At 38.1% G+C, this 20,447-nt stretch overlaps 1 protein-coding gene across 1 annotated transcript; it reads right to left on the bottom strand.

Annotated features, from left to right (window-relative positions):
• Positions 1-5,211: 5,211 nt before the first annotated feature.
• Positions 5,212-20,246, bottom strand: LOC123633381. Its single transcript, XM_045544622.1, has 4 exons — positions 20,235-20,246; positions 16,967-17,172; positions 15,336-15,425; positions 5,212-5,595 (listed from the first exon to the last, which is right to left on the bottom strand). Exons 1-4 carry the CDS (start codon positions 20,244-20,246, stop codon positions 5,586-5,588), a joined length of 318 nt encoding a protein of 105 aa, XP_045400578.1. The 3' UTR covers positions 5,212-5,585.
• Between the last annotated feature and the right edge of the window lie 201 nt (positions 20,247-20,447).

Here is a 20,447-nt window from a genome sequence, read left to right as displayed (position 1 = left end):
AAATAAAAATGTTAACATTAGGCCCACTAATCAATTTTAAAAGGCTTATATGCAAATCCTGCCCTTTTGAGTAGAGAATGATGTAAAAGCTCTGGGAAAGGAGAGACGTACAGTTTTATGGTGCAGTTAAGTATTCTTGGCCATTTATTGACAGCCATATCATAGAAGAGCATAGGTGGTACAGGGAGATGAAGATGCTCTTAGGCAGAATGGTTTCTTTTCTGATTCACATTAATAAGCATTACCTGCACAGCTCCCTGGGGAAAAGATGATAAAGAGCAGAGCTAATACAATGTAAACTCAAGCATCAATGCCCTGAAATTTAGCATAGCTCTCTGCTTTTTAAAATTGTTCACCAAGGGATCCTTCCAAATATGGTATAATTAATAGCTAAGCAATGTTCTTAAACTAGAAGCAATTTTTTTGCACCAGCAGCACCATGAGAATGTAAACTCCTGGAGGTCAAGGGTCTCTTCATATTTTGCATATCACAGGTACATAGAGAGTAAACATAAGACCACAATAACTTTGCAAAGCAATTAACTGCATACTTCGAGACTATGAAACTTGTAGCATATTTTAGCATTTAGGACTATTAACATGGCTGTTAATCTTTAAAAGTTCCAAGTAATGGAACTATTGGCATCACTGTAATGTACCCCTGTCCCCATGATCATGCAGATATCTAGATATTGTTTCAATGTCTCAACATCAATGGTATAGGATACTCAAAGAAGAGCTATAATCAACTTAAAATAGCCTTTTCTCTTTCTGTTAGAGTTGTCATATAAGAATTAAATATTCAAGAGATGCTATTTTCTTAGATCTATACCACTTATCTTAGTATTTTTTTCTTCTGAGACAAGGGAACATAGACCCAATCTTTTCAGGGATCTTCAAGGTGCTAAATGGCAAAGATGGACATGAGGTAAATGGGAGTAAGATATCACCCTAGTTCCATTATTGTATCCTGATATGAACTGTGTGATTCCTCAGATCAAGAAAGAAACTAGTTCGCTGGGTTCTCCTTATTCAGAGAATAAGCAATCACAGGCCATAGGCCACATCTGCATTAGACAAGTCTGGTTTAACACATACACACAAACCAACATACAATCACTGGCTATTCCCTTCAATCCTTTTCCTTTCCACCTTTAAATCCCAATTCCATAACCATAAACATGAGGAAAATCCAGCTATCCATGTTCTTGGGTTTTATTAAGACACTAAACACAGAAACTTTTCTCTTCTTTTTAAAAAAATGTACAGGAAAGTAATGGAGAAAAATGAGACAAATCAGAAAAGTATGCCATTCTACAGAATAAATGCCTGTTGCTAAAAAGAACATCTTAAGCAAAAAACCCACATGACAGCTTCAGTGGAGTTGTAGAAGCATATCTGTTTTCCAGTTAAGCACTAGAAAGGTTTCATTTCAACGGCTCTCATCCTCTGCTTTAGGAAACAAATAGGGTCTTCAACCTTTAACTTACACAAAAGTTATTTCTCAAACAATGATATATTCATATACATTCATATTGTTTTAAAAGAAAGTATCTTTTATATGCTCTTTATCCAGAACATCTTTTTCCTTTTGTGCAACTCTGTTGATCACACAGCCCCACAAACTCAAGTAGTATCATTTATTCTACTGTATAACCTTATTAATGCAATTTACTATACGAGCAAAACTGTTATTGCTATTAAAATTCTACCTCTTGAAAATTATTAGTTCGTTTTATGGCTTTTTTTTTTTTTGCAACAGGAAATATCCTTTCCTATATACTGTGCTATTTTGCATTCATTACCTTTTCAGAGGTATTTTTTTTTTAATTAAATGCTTTCAGAAATGGATTCTCCCAGGCACTAAACTACTTGAGTCAAGAGTACAACTACTTTAAGTATACTATGAGAATCTAAACCTGAGTCCCTGGAGATCTACTGCCAGAGGCTTCTTATTCTAACTTGCTTGTATACAAGATAAACCACATTAAAATAGTTTTGTGTTTTCTACTAGCTGTAGAATCTGTGTCAATAAATCCTGGACTCAAATCTTTGATACCGAGATTTAAGAATCACCTCAGAAAACTGCCACTTCCAAGTTCTCAAGGTAGCTTTTAGAGGTAGGAATTCCTTTTCTATAGAAAGCTATCTTAACACTTTCAGAACAAAACAACTGTCCATGAGGAAAGTAGTAAAAAGTATAGAAAGCTGTCTGAGGCTTTCTATAACCAAGGGAAAGAGTCTACTTCTTACATGGCAACATAGGTAGGTGCCATCCAGCTATATCTCCAATTCTCAGGTAAAGGTCTGAAATTCCATTAATACACAATTCAGTAGATTTGGAAGTAGGAAGAGCCTGTTACAAATAATCTAGGACACTCTGAATTACTAACAGTATTTACACACAGCATGCTGCAGACAGGAAATGTGAATGGTCTGCAGATTAAAAAAGCACTCACTGAAACAACTAACATGGCATCTTAGTATGACATGCAAAATGTAAAATAATTCCTTGACAGACAAGGAATGGGAAACTAATTAACCTAAAAGACATATAATATGAAGACAGTTTAAGAACAAAATCACATCAAACTAAGAGCAAAGTGGAATCAGGAAACGGGGTCTCCTTTTGAGATTTCATAAAACAAAAAGGCTTTCCACCTAACCTCATGGAAAGCGAAATATCCTCAAAAACAATATCTCAAGATTTTGACCCCGTATTTCTATTCACAAATGATGCTTATTTGGCCTTAATCTCCTTTCCCCAGGGAGAATATCACAGATTCAGATATTTATGAAAAAAAGTCTAGATTTTCCACTCTTTTTACACTATTGTTATAATCAACAATTCATCCTGAAGTGTAAAATTATTACTAGGTTCATGCACTAATCCCTAACATGGCACTACAATATGCTACCAAGCACTAATGCTTACAAAACTATACACATCTCAAAATGGAAGACATTGGTGATTTTGTTGTTCTTAAACAACTTGTAACATTTGTCCACAAGTATTAAAATATACATATATATATATATTCCTATTGCACATATCCCATTTTTGTTAAACTTTTCAAAAGAAAAACTGCCAGCTAACATGGAAGGGAAAGGGAAAGGAAGGATGCACAACTCCAGATCAAGGCATAGTCCTGCCTAAAATTATAGCTTTTGCCATCAAGAAGGGGACCAAAATGGACAAAAAAAAATACAGATGTATAAGTAAACACTGGGCAACTACAACTGGAATATACCCATTTTGTTAAATGACATCTGATATCAGCCATGGAAGATGCAGAAAACAATTTGAAAGAGCATTAAACACGGGTTGTCTGAACTGAGAAATGAAACAACACAAAGCATCTAGAAAAGCTTAGTCTGATACTTGTTCAAACTACAGGGCCACAGCTGCTTTCACTGGTGCTGATGAATACAAGTACCCTATCCCCTGCCCAATGATCCTACCAAAAAAGTTGCTAAAGGACATGGGGGAGAAGGATAACAGACAATTGGAAGGTATAAATTTTCCATAATAAGATATTCATAACATACCATCAGGACCCATGTATGTAGACTTCATTCTGTCTTTAACAATTCCAAAATACTAAAGGAAAACATCAGGAAGTAGCCTGGAGATTATTTAGAGAAAAATTTAAGTTACTTTTAACCCCAGTTAATTCTACTATGCATTATGATTCAGTGATTGCCCTCAATTAAAAGAAATTATATTTTATCTGTATCATGTAATTATTTTACTAAAATTCTTTTTTTATCCCAATTCAAATTGGTTGATCAATCTCACTAATCATTAAGAGTGCTCAACATTTCCCATTTGGGGCCATTTCTGTTACTCAAATTTTGATTAATCTACCCTAAGTTACCACCACCGCAGCATGCATGGCCCTGAGCAAATGTTCCAGAAAACACAGAGATGATCCAATTCTGCTCTTAATTTCATCTAAGAAGTTTTAAATTCATTCTATACTCACAAAGAATCATAAAAGTTTTACTCTTCTTATGTAAAGACCTGACAGTACATAAAATGTTCCTCTGTTGATTTGGAAGCAATGACAGTTTTCTACTATAGTCTGTACATCATATTGTATAACTGTTAAGGGGCAAAAGGGAAAATCTCTGTTTCTTATTGGAACTATTTTTCTTGTTTGAGGTTTCTTTTCCATTCCCTGAAACTACAATGACCCATCCACAAGTTTGGGAAGATTGCTTCTGAAGCCCATTCTCTGGTAAGACAGTTCAGTCCCAACTGGAGAAAAGTACCTGAGTCCCAGCCTTTTCAGCATAATACTACACCTATCACCTAGAATAAATCAAACACCCAAGTATCCATCTTGGGTCTAAGGAAAGAGTTATTTATGCTTTTACAAAAAAATGAAGCTATATAACACACTGTAAAGTTAGATGGATCTGCATTAGGTATTTTTGTTTCTTAGAAGGAGTTAAAATGGAAAATTCTCTCATTTCTCCCCATTCCCCCTACTCCTCTGTGTCCAAAGTTGAAGGCAGGTCATACTATTGGGTTTATCACATCTTCTGAACTAAAAAACCACTTAATACCACTTTTCTTCCAGTCTTAGCAATGCGGAAAACAAAGTCTCAAGTGTATATAATAAGATTCCACAAAAAAGAATGAAGCAATTTATAGCAGTCTCTCCTCCTAGGGGAGTGAACAGGTTGATCACTGGACTCAAAACTGTTTTCTTTTACTGCCCTTTCACTAAACCCAAGCATGCATTCATAGGGTTAATTGCTACACAATCTGGTACTTCCTTAGAAGAATGAAAAACATTTAGAAGTACCAAATGTCCAAAGACTTCTGAGAAAGAAATCCAAAAACAGCTTCCTTCTCTGGAAGAAAAATCCTTCTTCTGATCCAAAACTGTGGATTTACACACGTAAAACTGTGTATTTGTACAGACACTGTGAAGGCATGTTCGCATAAGAAATTAACGTTGGTATCTTATCTTTATGCTTCTTTTATCACATCAAAGATTTAATTGTAAAACTGGACTTTTATTCTTATTCTGTAAATCTATGTCACAGCATGATGAGCTAGGATCTAGATATACAATATATGTAACTTTTTAACATCTTTCATTTCAAATTAGAATGCATATTTGGAATTCACTGCTGCAGTCTCAACTGTGCTTATCATAATAGTGGCTGAAACTGGAAGACATTTTAAAAACCCTGAAGTCATCCATACTTGCTATTTATTTAGTCTTCTCATTTGGAACAAAAAGTAAAGAATTCACAAATACCACCACCTAAGCACCTGTTTCAAATGAAACATCAGCCTTCAGCTTGTAAAATAATTTCTTTATGATTAAGCAAACAGCAGCAGAAGACCCATGTCAGTTGCTTCTCTCTTCCTGGAGAAGTAAGCAGGATAACCGCATCTTAAGGGCTTCTCTGTGTTGAATCTGAGAGGTGGAACAACAACAACAAAAAAACCTGGTCTTTTCCATTCCAAATCATGGAGGTAATGTGTAGAGAAGAGATATCCACATTTCAAGAATACAGAAAGTGGCTGGATAAAAGAAGCAGGACTACCCGCTCTAGGAGACAACTTAGAGATACCTGGAAATACAAAATAAATTAAAAACAGAAAGATTAGAACAGGAATTTCTGCATGAGTTGACTTTTCAAAACAGTATTTAAAAACAAGAAAAGAATATTCTGGATTACACATTATCTAAAATAAAACGTCCAACCAGAACACCAAATTCAGTATTGTCATCAAAAAAGCAGCAGAAGCCGGAAAAAATATACATATATACATATAAGCATGATACAAAAAAGCTAGATTTATATGCTTATATTTTATATATAAAACATTTTTGTTTAAAAGCAGCACTGTACTCCAAATTAGATGTCTATTTATATAATACTCAAAACCATATGTATCATCTTACTTTGAATTACTTTCAACTACCACCAGTGAATAAAAATTTTATAAAATATCAACATAAGTAAAACAATATATATTACCACCAACTGCAAGCATGTAAAAACAAACCAAGTTCATTGCTGCTAAATGTAAAACTGTTAAATTTGCAAAAATAAGTGAGAACAAAAGGACAAATATTGCATAATTCCACTAACTTGATATACCTAGAATAGGCAAATTCATAGACAGAAAATAGAATAGAGATTACCAGGGGCTGTGGGAAGATAGAAAGTTACTGATTAATGAATACTGAGTTTCTGTTTGGGATGATGAAAAATTTCTGGAAATAAATAGTAGTAATGTTTGCACAACAATGTGGAATATACTTAATGTTAACAAATTATAAACTTAAAAGTGGTTAAAATGGCTGGACATGGTAGCTCATGTCTATAATCCCACTAACTATGGGAGGCTGAAACAGGAGCGTTGCTTAAAGCCAGGAGTTCAAGACCAGCATGGGCAATATATTGAGAAATCCCGTCTCTAAAAAAATTAAATAAAATTAGCTGGGTGTGTTGGCTTATACCCATAGTCCCACCTACTCAGGAGGCTGAGGTGGGAGGATTGCTTGAACCCAGGAGTTCAAGGCAAAAATGAGCTATGATCATGCCACTACAATCTAGCCTGGGCAACAGAGCAAGACCCCGTCTCTTAAAAAATAAAAAGAAAAGAAAAAATGGTTAAATTCTGTTATGTCTTACAATAATAAATAAATAAACAAATAAATCACAGATGTGTACAAAGGCTTAAATGATTTTAGTTTACAAAAATGGCCAAGTGATTGGCTAACTAGTCTTCCTAGCCCACTATTTTTAGTCTGTCACATACATAAATACCTCAACTCTAAACTGAACCTAAATAACCTCTTCTGATTAAAGACAGGATTCTGATACAAAGCCTAAAGACAAATGTAAATTAATTCAGAATCAAATCAGGAGGAAGAGAACTACATAATTTGAATTTGTTGCAAAAGCAGCAGGAAGTAAGAGGAGAAAGTAAAGGTCCACAGACAAGCCTTTAGAACCCTAAGGGCAGCACGGCTGCTTCAATTAGAAGCTTACTCAGGCTAATTCAAAGCTTGCACCAGTCATTCAGCTGTTCTGCAATTCAATTCTAATGGCAAAATAAATGACAGTAATGTTGAGAGGCAAAGAAGATACTAGCTAGTTCTTTCCAAAAGTAAGTATACTGAAAGAATTCTATATAAACCGAATAAGCACCAAAGAAGCCCTTAAAAAGAATATCATTAATAAAGAAAGTGTCTCGACTCTCTTAAAAACGAATTACTTCAGCAATACCAATTACTAAAAATGCACACCATCGTAATATATAAACCTTGTCCTCCAAACAATTTATGTCTTAATGTTAGGCAATAATGCTAAAAAACCATGAGCTTGTATTCTCTTCAAACTGCCTAATTTTATATCTTAGACATGACAATTCAAATTTGTACACTCTAAACACACATGTATATGTGTATATCACAAATAGTAGGACCCATCTGAGAATGGCTCAATGAATGGTAGCTTAGTGTAAAAGCCAAAGTTCATGACCTTTCAGTCCTCTTAAGATCTGTACCTCCTCACTTACCTCTTCTGATTTCAGCTCTACCTCTCCCTCCTTCATGGGCTCCAACCACAATGGACTCTCTTCTCTTTCTGGAATGTAAGACATACTCCTACCTTACACCCTCTGTACTGGCTGTTCCCACGTTGGGAAGACAATCCCCCGCCCCGTATCTGCATAGCTAACTCCCTCTCCTACAAGTCTTATCTTTACTCAAATGTCCTTTTCTTGATGACACCTACCTTGGGCCCCTATATAAGATTATATCCTTCCCCTATCCTACCCACAGACACTCTTCCACCATTGCCCTTTACCCTGCTATTAATAATACTATCTAACCTATTATCTAAGGTACATATTACATTTCTCCTTTATTATTAGGTCATTAAATATGAAATGTCCGATTTCCAACCAAAACTTTAGTTTATTCTATCTCAAACAAGAAGCAGTAAAATTAATCAAAGTATGTGTCTAAGCTATTGACACGGATGGCCTATAACATGGTTTTGCCATTTTAACACTAGCTTGTTTATGCCAGCAGCAAAGAAGCCTAGAGAGCGAATGGTGATGAAATCTCAAAAGGTATTTTCCACAGCTTGTTGAGAATTGGATATTTTTCCTTGCAAGAAGTAGTCCAAAGCCTGGAAGAAGTAGCAGTCAGTTGGTGCAAGGTCTGGCGAATACGGTGGATGACAGAGAGTTTCCAAGTCCAGCCTCTGTAGTTTGAGCAGTGCTGTTTGTGTGACATGTATGTCTTGCTAGAGCATTGGGCTATCTCTATTGACCAATCTCAGCTGCTTTATTGCAAGCATCCTCACCATTTCATCCAATTAATTGCAGTAGACATCCAATGTAATCCACTGACCAGGTTTCATGAAGCTGTAGTGGATAATACCAGCACTGGACCACCAGACACCATTAGCTTTTTTTTTGAGACAAAGTCTCATTGTGTTGCCCGGGCTAGAGGGAGTGCTGTGGCGTCAGCCTAGCTCACAGCAACCTCAAACTCCTGGGCTTAAGCGATCCTACTGCCTCAGCTTTCCCAGTAGCTGGGACTACAGGCATGCGCCACCATGCCCGGCTAATTTTTTCTATATATATTTTTTAGTTGGCCAGATAATTTCTTTCTATTTTTAGTAGAGACAGGGTCTCGCTCTTGCTGAGGCTGGTCTCGAACTCCTGACCTCAAGCAATCCACCCGCCTCGGCCTCCCAGAGTGCTAGGATTACAGGCGTGAGCCACCGCGCCCGGCCATCCATTAGCTTTTTTTTGATGAATATTCAGTTTTGGATTGTGTTTCAGCACTTCATCTTTATCCAACCATTGTGCCGAATGCTTGCAATTGTCAAAAAGAATCCATTTTACATCACACATAACAATACAGGTGTAGAAATGGTTCGCCTTTATGTCATGACAGCAAAGAAAGGCAAGCTTCGAGACAATTTCTCTTCTGATGCTTGTCTGATTCATGCGGAACCCATCCAGCTTCTTTATCTTGCCAATTTGTTTCAAATAGTCCAATATTGTTGGAGTAGTAACATTAAACCTTGCTGCTAATTCATGAGTAGGTGGAGATGGATTCCCTTCCACTACAGCTTTCAGCTCATCATTATCCACCTTGGTCTCAGGTCACTCATGTGGCTTATTTTCAAGATTAAACTCACCAGGCCAGGCGCAGTGGCTCACACATGTAATCCTAGCACTCTGGGAGGCCGAGGTGGGTGGATCGCTCAAGGTCAGGGGTTCGAGACCAGCCTGAGCAAGAGCAAGATCCCGACTCTACTAAAAATAGAAAGAAATTATCTGGACAACTAAAAATATATAGAGAAAAAATTAGCCGGGAATGGTGGCACATGCCCGTAGCCCCAGCTACTCGGGAGGCTGAGGCAGAAGGATTGCTTGAGCCCAGGAGTTTGAGGTTGCTGTGAGCTAGGCTGATGCCAGGGCACTGTAGCCCGGGCAAAAGAGTGAGATTCCGTCTCAAAAAAAAAAAAAAAAAAGGTTAAACTCACCAGAATAGAACTTCTCAAACCATCCAACATACTGTGTGTTCATTAGCCACATCCTGCCTAAACACTTTATTGATATTTTGAGTTGTCTGCACAGCATTTGTTCCCTAACGTAACTCTTATTTGAAAATAACATGAATTTTTAACTTATCCATGGTTTCACAAAAATTGCTCTAAAAAAAATTTGAAAGATAATCACAAGTCAAAACATGCATTCGAAAGACTCAGGATATACCTTCCAATAAAAATAAAACAAGGGCCAGGCGCAGTGGCTCACATCTGTAATCCTAGCACTCTGGGAGGCCGAAGCGGGAGGATTGTTTGAGCTCAGGAGTTTGAAACCAATCTGAGCAAGAGCGAGACCCCGTCTCTACTAAAAATAGAAACAAATTATCTGGACAACTAAAAATATACAGAAAAAATTAGCCGGGCATGGTGCCGCATGTCTGTAGTCCCAGCTACTCGGGAAGCTGAGGCAGAAGGATTGCTCGAGCCCAGGAGTTTGAGGTTGCTGTGAGCTAGGCTGACGCCATAGCACTCTAGTCCGGGCAACAGTGAGACTCTGTCTCAAAAAAAAAAAAAAAACAAAAAAACAAACAAAGCAAGAAGTGTCTAAATAAGACATCAGAGATATCAACTGTCACTTACTACTTAAGGGAATCGGACATTTCATACTTAGTAACCTAGTATCCAGTCTAGAATGTAAGATCCACAAGGAAGGAGCCTGTTCTGTTCACTGATGAAGCATTAAGTGCCTAGAATACCACGTGACCCATGGTAAGCACTCTATTAAAATTTGTTGAATAAATGAATGAATAGCAGGGCTCTTAAATACAATTGGCCAATGAGTTAAAAACTTAAATAGACAGTTTCTAGGTTTAGGTAAGGAAATCTAGAACTACATATTCTGATGCATTAACACTTCAAAATAAACTCTCTGTAAAGCTAGTGCTTCACTAGGCGCTTCTGGGTCTCTGAAGTCCCTTGTTTGGTGCTATTGATTATATAAATCACTTTGTACTAGAAAATCTGACTAACTGGGAGGATGGAAAGGGAAAAGGAATTTTCAGTGTAGAATGTAGGCTAGCCAGCTTATAGAGTCAATGACTATGTGTGCTAGTTAGCCTCCAAAATAGTCCAAGTTATTGTTGCCTCCTGGTATTCATGCTCTTTTACAGTCTCTTCCAACAATGTTCAGGGTTAATCTATGTGATTGTTATATTATATAACAAAGACTTTGGCCTTTGTCCCTGGGAAAGAGACTCTAACTTCTTGGAATTTAGAGTAAATAAGCCAGTGGAAATTAAACAACATACTCCTAAACAACCAGTGAGTCAAAGAAGAAATCAGAAGGGAAATGAGCAACTATCTTAAGACAAATGAAAACACAACATACCAAAAACTTAAGGGATGCAGTGAAAGCAGTGCTAAGATGGAAACTTACAGATGTAAATGCTTACAATAATAAAGACCTTAAATCAACAACCTAACTTTATAGGTGAAGAAACAAGAAAAAGAATAAAACTAAACCCAAAATTAGCAGAAAGAGGAAAAAAATAAATATTATAGCAGATACAAATAGAGAACAGAAAAATAGGGAAAAACCAATGAAATCAAAAGTTGGTCCTAAGAGGGACTTGGGAATCCCCAAATTTGTAGACAGTTGGTCAGAAGTACAGGTGGCCTGGGGGTCCTCCAAAGGGCAGCTGGCATCTGAAGTGAGGGCAGTTTTGTTGGGGAACACACCCTTTGATTTGTGGAGTTTGGATAGTTATTGTCAGAATAAATATTTGACAAATGACTGAAAAGTTACATTTTTGTTCAGGCAGTGATTTTACATTAGTAAAGTATAGTGTATCCATGTCTGGGGGCAGTAAACCAGTTGGTGTCAGAATAGTGACCAATATCATGAGGAAGAAGTGATAGTGAGTGACTTCTGAGGCAAGGTCATAGTCATAGAGGGAACTGTGGCTTCTGCCTTCTCTTGCTTGTTCAGGGAGAAGCTAGCCACCATATCATAAGGATCCTCAAGCAGCCCTGAAAGAGGCCTACATTGGGAGGAAACATCCCCCTACCCAGCATGAATCTGCCAGCCATGTGAATGCACCACCATGGAACTGGAGTAGATGACTGCAACGTTATAAGAGACCCTAAGCCAGAACGCTCCAGCGATCTACTTCCAAATTCTTAAGAGAGATAGGCAATACATTTTGTTGCTGTTTTAATTCACTAAGTTTTGGGTTATTTGTTATACAGCAATAAATAACTAATACACTTAGCTTTCTCTAAGGACAAGGAGAATGATCTATCACAGGAGTTAATACTCCTTTCTTACTTTGCTATGTAAGTAGTAAATTCAGAATATATTTCACAAAATAAAATGGATACTATTATCACTGTCAATCAAATTCAGTTTTCAATAAGTCTCTTATTAAAAACAGCTTGCTGGGATAGGTGGACAGTTTCTGCCCCCAGACATGGATACACTATACTTTACTAATGTAAAATCACTGCCTGAACAAAAATGTAACTTTTCAGTCATTTGTCAAATATTTATTCAGTGCTTCCTTTCTTTTAAAAATTTTAACTATTTATTTGAATAGATAATATATGCACATGAAATGAAAAGGTAAAATGGGATAAACAGTGTTTCTTGTATGTTCCTTTGGAGATGGCTACATAACATCTGTATAGATATATTTCCCCCCACAAATAAAAGCACACTCTATATTGTTCTGCACCTTGCTTTTTCTGTTAGTGCATCATTCCAGATCATTCCATATCCAAACTAAAGCTACCTTGTAAGCACAGAAATACCTAAATTTATTTACAGCAGTTCCCTCTATATGGGTATTTAGATTGCTATCAGTGTCATGCCATATTAATGTCAAGTTTCTATTATTGTTCTAAATCTAAGTGATAAAGCCTCCTCCACTTCAAAGGCATACAATAAATACTATCCTCTAAAGGGCATATTACCCCATCAGTTTTTATTCTTCTTACTATGCAAATAGAGAGAGAGACATACATATACATGTAAGAGTTTTTTTCTTTTCTCAATTTTTTTATTGTGATAAAATACACATATAATTTATCATCTTAACCTGTTTAAAGTATACAACAGTTCAGTACTATCAAGTACATTCATACTGTTGTGCAACCATTACTACCATCGATCTCCAGAACTCATTTCATCTTCCCAAACGAAAACTCTGTACCTATTAAACGATACCCACCCTCCCCCACCATTCCTCCCTTCTTTACAGCTGCGGGCAACCACCATTCTACTTTTCCTATGATTCTGACTACTCTTAAGTACCTCACATATGTGGTGTATAAGGTTTTGTTTTATTTTGTTTTTTCAAAGAGCTGGGTCACTATGTGCCCAGGCTGGAGTGCAGTGACTATTTACAAGCGCAATCATAGTTCAATGCAGCTCTGAACTCCTAGCCTCAAGTGATCCTCCTAACTATATAATCTTTAAAGCAGTTGTACACTGAATGGTTTTCATATAATACAATCAAGGTATATAATTAAGTAGGTGTTATGGGTTGAACTGTGTCCTCCCAAAATTCATATGTTAAAGTCCTAGCCTCTAGTACCTTAGAATGTCACCTTATTTGGAAATAGGGTCATTGCAGATGTAATTAGCTAAGACAAAGTCTTATTAGAGCAGGGTGTGCCCCAATCCAATATTACTGGTGTCCTTATTAAAGGGGGGAACTAGGACACAGACCGCACAAAGGGAGAAATTGATGTGAAGATTGGAGTTATGCTGCCATAAGGCAAGGAACCAGAAGAAGTTAGAAGAAAGTACCAGAACAGATCTTTTCCTAGTGTCTTCAGAGGGATGGTCCTGCCAACACTTTTGATTTTGGATGATTGACCTCTAGAACTTTGAGACAATAAATTTCTGTTGTTCTAAGCTACTCAATTTGTGGCACTTTGTTACAGCAGGCCAAGGAAACTAATACAGCAGGTATGAAGCCTATTTTGTAAATATAAGGTACTCTGTCCGTTAAGAAAGCACATAACTCTTGCTCTTTGAGCAACAGAACCTACTTTACTTCTGTGATAAATTCAGAAGATATCGACATTTGGCACAAAACAGACACATACCTAGGGATGTTAAACGTGAACTGAAAAGTTTTCTAGAAATTGAAGATTAAAGTATCATTTATCTATAATTAAAACTTAAGTAAATATATTCTAAAATTTGCCTGGCTGTAGAGAAAAGTAAACTCTTGTTCACTGTTTGTGGGAATACAGCCTGGTATAGCCACTATGGAAAATAATATGGAAGTTTCTAATGAAATTAAAAATAGAACTACCATATGACCCAGCAATCTCTCTTCTGGGCATATACTCAACATGAAATCATCACCCCATAAAGATTAACCACACTCCCATGTTCACTGAAGCCAAGATAAGGAAACAACCCAAGTGTTCATCAACGGACGAATGGATAAAGATACTGTAGAAACTAGGGTACGTATATACCAGGGGATACCAGGGGATATTATTCAGCCCTAAAACAAAGAATAAGATCTTGTCATTTGCCACAACATGAATGAGCCTGGAGGACATTATGCTAAGAGAAATAAGCTAGACAAAGAAAGAAAAATATTACACAATCTCATTTATATGTGAAATCTTAAAAAAAAAATCAAAGACAGCAATAGAGAACAAAACAGTGGCTGGGGGATAGGAAACTGAGAGATGTAGGTCAGAGGATATAAAGTAACAGATTATGTGGGATGAACAAGTCTAGAGATCAAATGTACAACACGAGAACTATAGGTAATAAAATTATACTATAAATGGGATTCATGCTAAATAAGACTTTAGCTGCTCTTGCCACAAAAACAAAAAAAATGGGTAACTGTGGAAATGATGGATACATTAATTTGCTTTACTATAATAATCTTTTTACTATTTTTAGGTTGTTTCATAACATCATGCTATATACCTTAAATATACACAATAAAATGTATTTAAACAAATAAATTTGTCCAGTAACATTTATCTTTTTAATCAGGTGATCAATCTAATTAAATCTGTATCTTTTTTCTTTACCCATTAAAAATTACTGAGGCTGGGTGCAGTGGCTCACACCTGTCATCCCAGTGCTTTGGGAGGCCAAGGTGGAAGGACTGCTTGAGGCCAGGAGTTCTAGACAAGCCTGGGCAACATATCGAGACCCCCTCTCTACAAAAAAATTAGAAAAATTAGCTGGGCGTGGTGGCACACGCCTGTATCCATCCTGGGTGATAGAGCAATACCCTCTTAAAAAAAAAAAATTACTGGTTTGGGCAAATGATCAAGTTTTTTTTCTTTACCTAATATATTTGCTGAAAAATAAAAGATTTAACTTAAACATCAATAATTTACAGAATTTACAGTCTTTTTGTTTTTTTGAGACAGGCTCTTGCTCTGTCACCCAGGCTAGAGTATAGCGGCATGATCAAAGCTCACTACAGACTCTAACTCTGGGGTGCAAGCAATCTTCTTGCCTCAGCCTGTGAGTAGCTGGTACTACAGGAGCACACTCCCATACCCGGTTAACTTTTTATTTTTATTTTTTTGTAGAGACAGGGTCTTGCTATGTTGCCCAGGCTGGTCTCAAACTCCTGGATTCAAGCAATCCTCCCACCTCAGCCTCCCAAAGTCCCTGGCCTACAGTCATTTTTGATATTCATCTTCTGTTGAAGCTAACAGCTTATTGTTCCACTTCTATCTAGCTATTTTCAAGCTGCTTAAACAGCACTTGAAATGATTAGCCCACTATTACTTACTTTCCAAGTCCTGAGTTCAGCATTTTGTTTTTGAGATGAATATAAAAGCACCTAAAGGTCAAGGAAAATGTTCTTCCTGTGATAAGGAACCTGAAAATAAAAAGAAAATTAAGGATATAGCCCTCACTGGTGGTAAATGCATTAGTGTACAAAATTATTCAAATAAACCAAGCTATTCCAATAAAACATTACTATCATAAGCTATTCAAAAGGAGCAATAAGAAAGCAATTACTCAATGTAAAAAAAAAAAAGAAAGCAATTACTCTCTACCTGCACTGGCATCATTTTTAAAAGATGTCAGAACTCTTGAAGCAGTGGTTCTCAAGCTTTTACGGAATTCTATTCTCTTTGAGAATCTACTAATATTATGGACCCTCCTTTATCCACAAAAATGTATAATTGTGTATAAAATTCCCAGTAGTTTATAGTCCCCTAATAAGAACATTTCCTTTAGTGTCCATGACCACTTCCCCTGTAAGGGAGGGAGCAATAATGTTCCATTCCTTTCCTCTGGCCTGTATCGTTTTTTCTTCTTCTGGATAAGATGAAAAAAACTACTGACAAAAGCAACAAAAAAGGTCACATTTAGAAATGCTTCTTTATCTGATATTTGCAGATCTACTAAATCCAGGGCCAGCAAAGAGCATATAATCTACCAAGAACATTCATTTATATAACGATATGTCCATTCAAACTGGACCCTAATGTGCCACATATTTAAACAGGCCTCACCAATTCACAAATTTAATAACAGGAACTTTCCTAGAATTTAACTGAGAGACCGAATGAGGGATTGTAATAATGCAAATTACAAAAAGAGATATCCCATGAAGTTAAACAAGAACCAAATGCAAATGCCTGACAGTACTAACACTCTGCAACCCCACCATATTACACAAATCATGTTTTAATAACATTTCTCTAGACTATTTCTCATCCTCTCTCTTTAAAAAAATATTGTACACTGGATTCCTTTAGTTCTGGATCAGAAACCAAAACTAGTGAATTCTACCGAGATCTAGTGTCAGCAGAAATTAATGCGCCATTGGGACATTCTAAGAACATACCCGGACAAAATTGCTCACTCAGTTTTTTCATAAAAGTTTGGGAGGTGGGAGTGAGAGCGAATGGATATAGTAAAGATTGCAAGAGGACGTCCGCAATACACATACTTGAACGAATATCCTAAGGGGAACCTGTTTTACCAAATCTCAAGGTCAAAGGGGTGGGGACACAAAGTACTCAGGGCCGCAACAGGCCTCCATTGATACTGGAACCTCTGGGCAAAAGAGGGGGCACTAAGTCGTGAGGCGAGGAGTATAAATAAATCAACAAAACAAAGATATTCTTCAAAAAATAAATGGATGGCCGACGCACCCGCTCCCAGATACAGCCCAGCGTGGGTGCAATCCCCGGGGAACAAGCAGAAAGCACAAAGACAGCCAAAGGCGCTGCACTGGAAAGGGCCCCGGCGGGTCGAGGACGGAGTGGGCTGTGCTACACGCCCAGAAGGTGGGTGCGGGCCACCGTGGGGCCGCCGAGGGCTGAAACCCCCGCCGGGGCAAGGCCCCGGCCGGCTGCCAGCAGGCTTCCGCGCACTCCCGTCCCTGGCTGGGATGGACTGCGCTACCTCCTCACCGCCTGTTCGTCCTTCCGTCGCCGGCCTTCTCGGCTCGCCTCGCACGGCCCCCAGATGCACTCGGCCTCCCGGGGGCCGACCCGCCCCCGGCCCAGAGGCCAGTCAGCAGCGGCACGCCTCACTCCGCCATCTTCGCTCCTTCTCAAGTCCGCCAACCCTGCGGCGAGCCGTTTCCTCAAGCCCCGCCCACGCTGCCGCTGCGGAGTAATGATTGGACATCAGCTTGCTCGCGCGCGCTCTCTTTCCGTCGTAGGTTGGTTGGAATGCACGTCGATCAATAGCGCTCGCCCCACTTGATCCCTTTTCTGTCGGATTGGATCCTAGGGTTGAGGTAATAGTGGAAAAAGCTTTTGTAAGTCATTTAAGAATGGAAAATTATTTCCGCTAAGAAACAGTGTCACATAGTGGTAAGATAACCTAGGTGGGCCGCATGACTATTTTAAGCCATTATTAGGTTAAACTATTGGACAGATAATTTCATTCTCAGGGCAGAGAGTGAGCGTCCTAGGCGTCACATAACACCCAGGCAAACAATTTAATGGTTCCAGTTTGTCTCTGACTTTGTTTGACCTATTCAGACTCTTAAAGGGCCTGAACGTTGGCCTGCATTTTATAGCTTTGGTCAGTACATGAGAGCAGGATTCCTCACTCCTGAGGGCCCTCCTGCCAAAGGAAAAACTGTTACAATTGGCAGTTTTGTTTCCTACACGCTACGGTAGGGCTCAGATCCTTTCTTTAGCGATTGATCCCGAAGCAGGGAGAGTAACAAGGTGACGCCTCTTCTGGGAGCAGGGCCCCTGGTCCACAGTGCTTCGCAAACACCATGAGGGCTGTCATCTGGGTCGCTTGTTAGAAACACAAATTCCTAAGGCTGCACTTCCCCAAGACCCAAAACCCTGTCTTCTGATGAGACTGAGGACTCTTACTTTTACAGAAGCTTATGATAAAGGGTATCTATGGAAAAACCTACAGCTCACATTATACTTAATGGTAAAACTTCATACTTTCCCTTTAAGATCAGGAACAAGGCACGGACACTGGCTCCACCACTTCTATTCAACATTGTATTGGAGGGTGTAGCCAGTGGAAAAAAATCAAATGGCAACCAGATTGGAAGAAATAAAACTGCGTGTATTTGCAGATAACATGATCTTCTGTAGAAAATCATAAGGAATTAACAAAAATAGCTACCAGAACTAGTAAGTGTAGCAAGGTCCCAGGATACAAGATCAGTATAAAAAATCAATTGTATTTCTGTATACTAGCAACAAAAAATCAAAAATGAAGAAAACAATTCCATTCACAATAGTATCCAAAAAGATACTTAGGAAAAAATTTAACAAAACAAGTGCAAGATTTATACACTGAAAACTACAAACCATTGCTGAGAGAAATGAAGACCTAAATAAATGGAGACACTTAACAGACTTTCATGGTTAGACTCGATATTTTTAGTATAGCAATTCTTAAATTTTTTTTTTTTTTTGAGACAGAGTCTCACTCTGTTGCCCAGGCTAGAGTGCTGTGGCGTTAGCCTAGCTCACAGCAACCTCAAACTCTTGGGCTCAAGCGATCCTCCTGCCTCAGCCTCCCAAGTAGCTGGGACTACAGGCATGCACCACTATGCCTGGCTAATTTTTCTATATATTTTTAGTTTTCCAGGTAATTTCTTTCTATTTTTAGTAGGGATGGGGTCTCACTCTTGCTCAGGCTGGTCTCAAACTCCTGAGCTCAAATGATCCTCCCACCTCGGCCTCCCAGAGTGCTAGGATTACAGGCATGAGCCACCACGCCTGGCCACAATTCTTAAATTGATCTATAGATTAAATTCAATCCCTAACAAAGTGCCAGCACTTTTTTTTTTAGAAACTGACAAGCTGATCCTAAAATGAATGTGGAAATCCAAAGGGCCTAGGATAGGCAAGACAATTTTGAAAAAGACCAAAGTTGGAGGAATTCACTAATTTTTTTTTTTTTTTTTTTTTTTTTTGCAGACAAGATCTTGATCTGTCACTCAGGCTAGAATGCAGTGGCATCATATTAATAGCTCACTGCAGCCTCAAGCTCCTGGGCTCAAGGGATCCTCCTGCCTAAGCCTCCCATATAGCTGGGCCGACAAGCACACTCTCGGTGGCCAGTTGTTTTATTTTTTGTAGAGATGAGGGTCTCATTATGTTGCTCAGGCTGGTCTTTTTTTTCCTTCCATAACTGTACACAGTATGACTGCATTTTGTAAAAACTCCAGCCAGAGCCAGGTGTGGTAGCAGATGACACTAGTCCCTGCTAGTTAGGGGAGGGGGCTGAGGTAGATCACTTGAACCCAGGAGTTTGAGGCTGCAGTTAGCTGTGATCTGATGCCATTGCACTCCAGCCTGGGAGACAGAGGGAGACCACATCTCGTGGGGGAATAAAAAAAAAAAAAAAAAAAAAGAGTTGAGGAAAAGTTTTAACAAGCTCTCTAGATTAAAAAAATGAAAACAAAAACAAAAAACAAAACTGCACCCAGACATCTCAGTTTCAAAACCTACTACAAAGCTATAGTAATCAAGACAGTGTAGTATTGTCATAAGGATAGGCATATACATCAATGGAACAGAATTGAGAGTCAGAAGTAAACTCTTACATTTATGGTCAATTTTCAACCAAGATAATTTGTTGGAGAAAGAATAGTCTCTTCAATGCAGGATACTGGCAGGGGCTATTGATATTTAGCTCAGGTTATTAAAATATTAAAATATATCCACACTTCCTTAGGAGTAGCCATTGTCTGAAACCCATCCATGCTTCACATACTCAGGACCCTCCCAGACTTACTATGTATCTTGCTGCCCCACAGAACAGAAGACCTCCAAGTCCCTGCTCCAGCCCTACATTCTGATTGGTCACTGTAGCACTAGTTGTAAAATATTTTGAAAATCACTCCCAGATACAAGTGTTTTTCTTCCTAGCACACAGGCAACTAGGGAAGAACTAAAAACAAATCTATGAAATAGTGTTAACTGGGATACAGACTATGTTTCATTCACTTCCTCTTCTTAGCAACCCCCTTCCTGTTTAAAAATTCTGTATGTATAGCGATGTGTGTTCCTGTAAAGAAAACAAAATCAAACTTGCATATAAGTTCCCATTTTTGTAAAATACTATTGTATCTACTAGAACTTGCTTTTTAAAGAAATGATATTCTACATTAATTCTGTCCTCTAGAAATGTAACAGAGGGCCTTTCAAGGACAGGTCCTTAGCTACCTGAATATAGTTACCATATCTATCATATCTTCCTCTTCTTTTCTCTGGGTTAAAGTCCTGGTTCCTATAATTGTCTAAAACAATAAATTGCCCTTTATCTCCTCACCATTTTGCTCCTTGAGAACACATCATTTTTATAAATGTCCTTCCATTTTATTTTTTTTTAAGAGGCCTAGAAACAAGGTCTTACTCTTGCCCAGACTGGTCCTGGCCTCAAGCAAATCTCC

The sequence above is a fragment of the Lemur catta genome, chromosome 1 (genome assembly GCF_020740605.2).
Source record: "Lemur catta isolate mLemCat1 chromosome 1, mLemCat1.pri, whole genome shotgun sequence".
In the NCBI taxonomy this organism is placed as follows: Eukaryota; Metazoa; Chordata; class Mammalia; order Primates; family Lemuridae; genus Lemur; species Lemur catta.
Note: the sequence above shows the minus strand (reverse complement) of the source record. Positions and strands in the feature narration are given on the sequence as shown.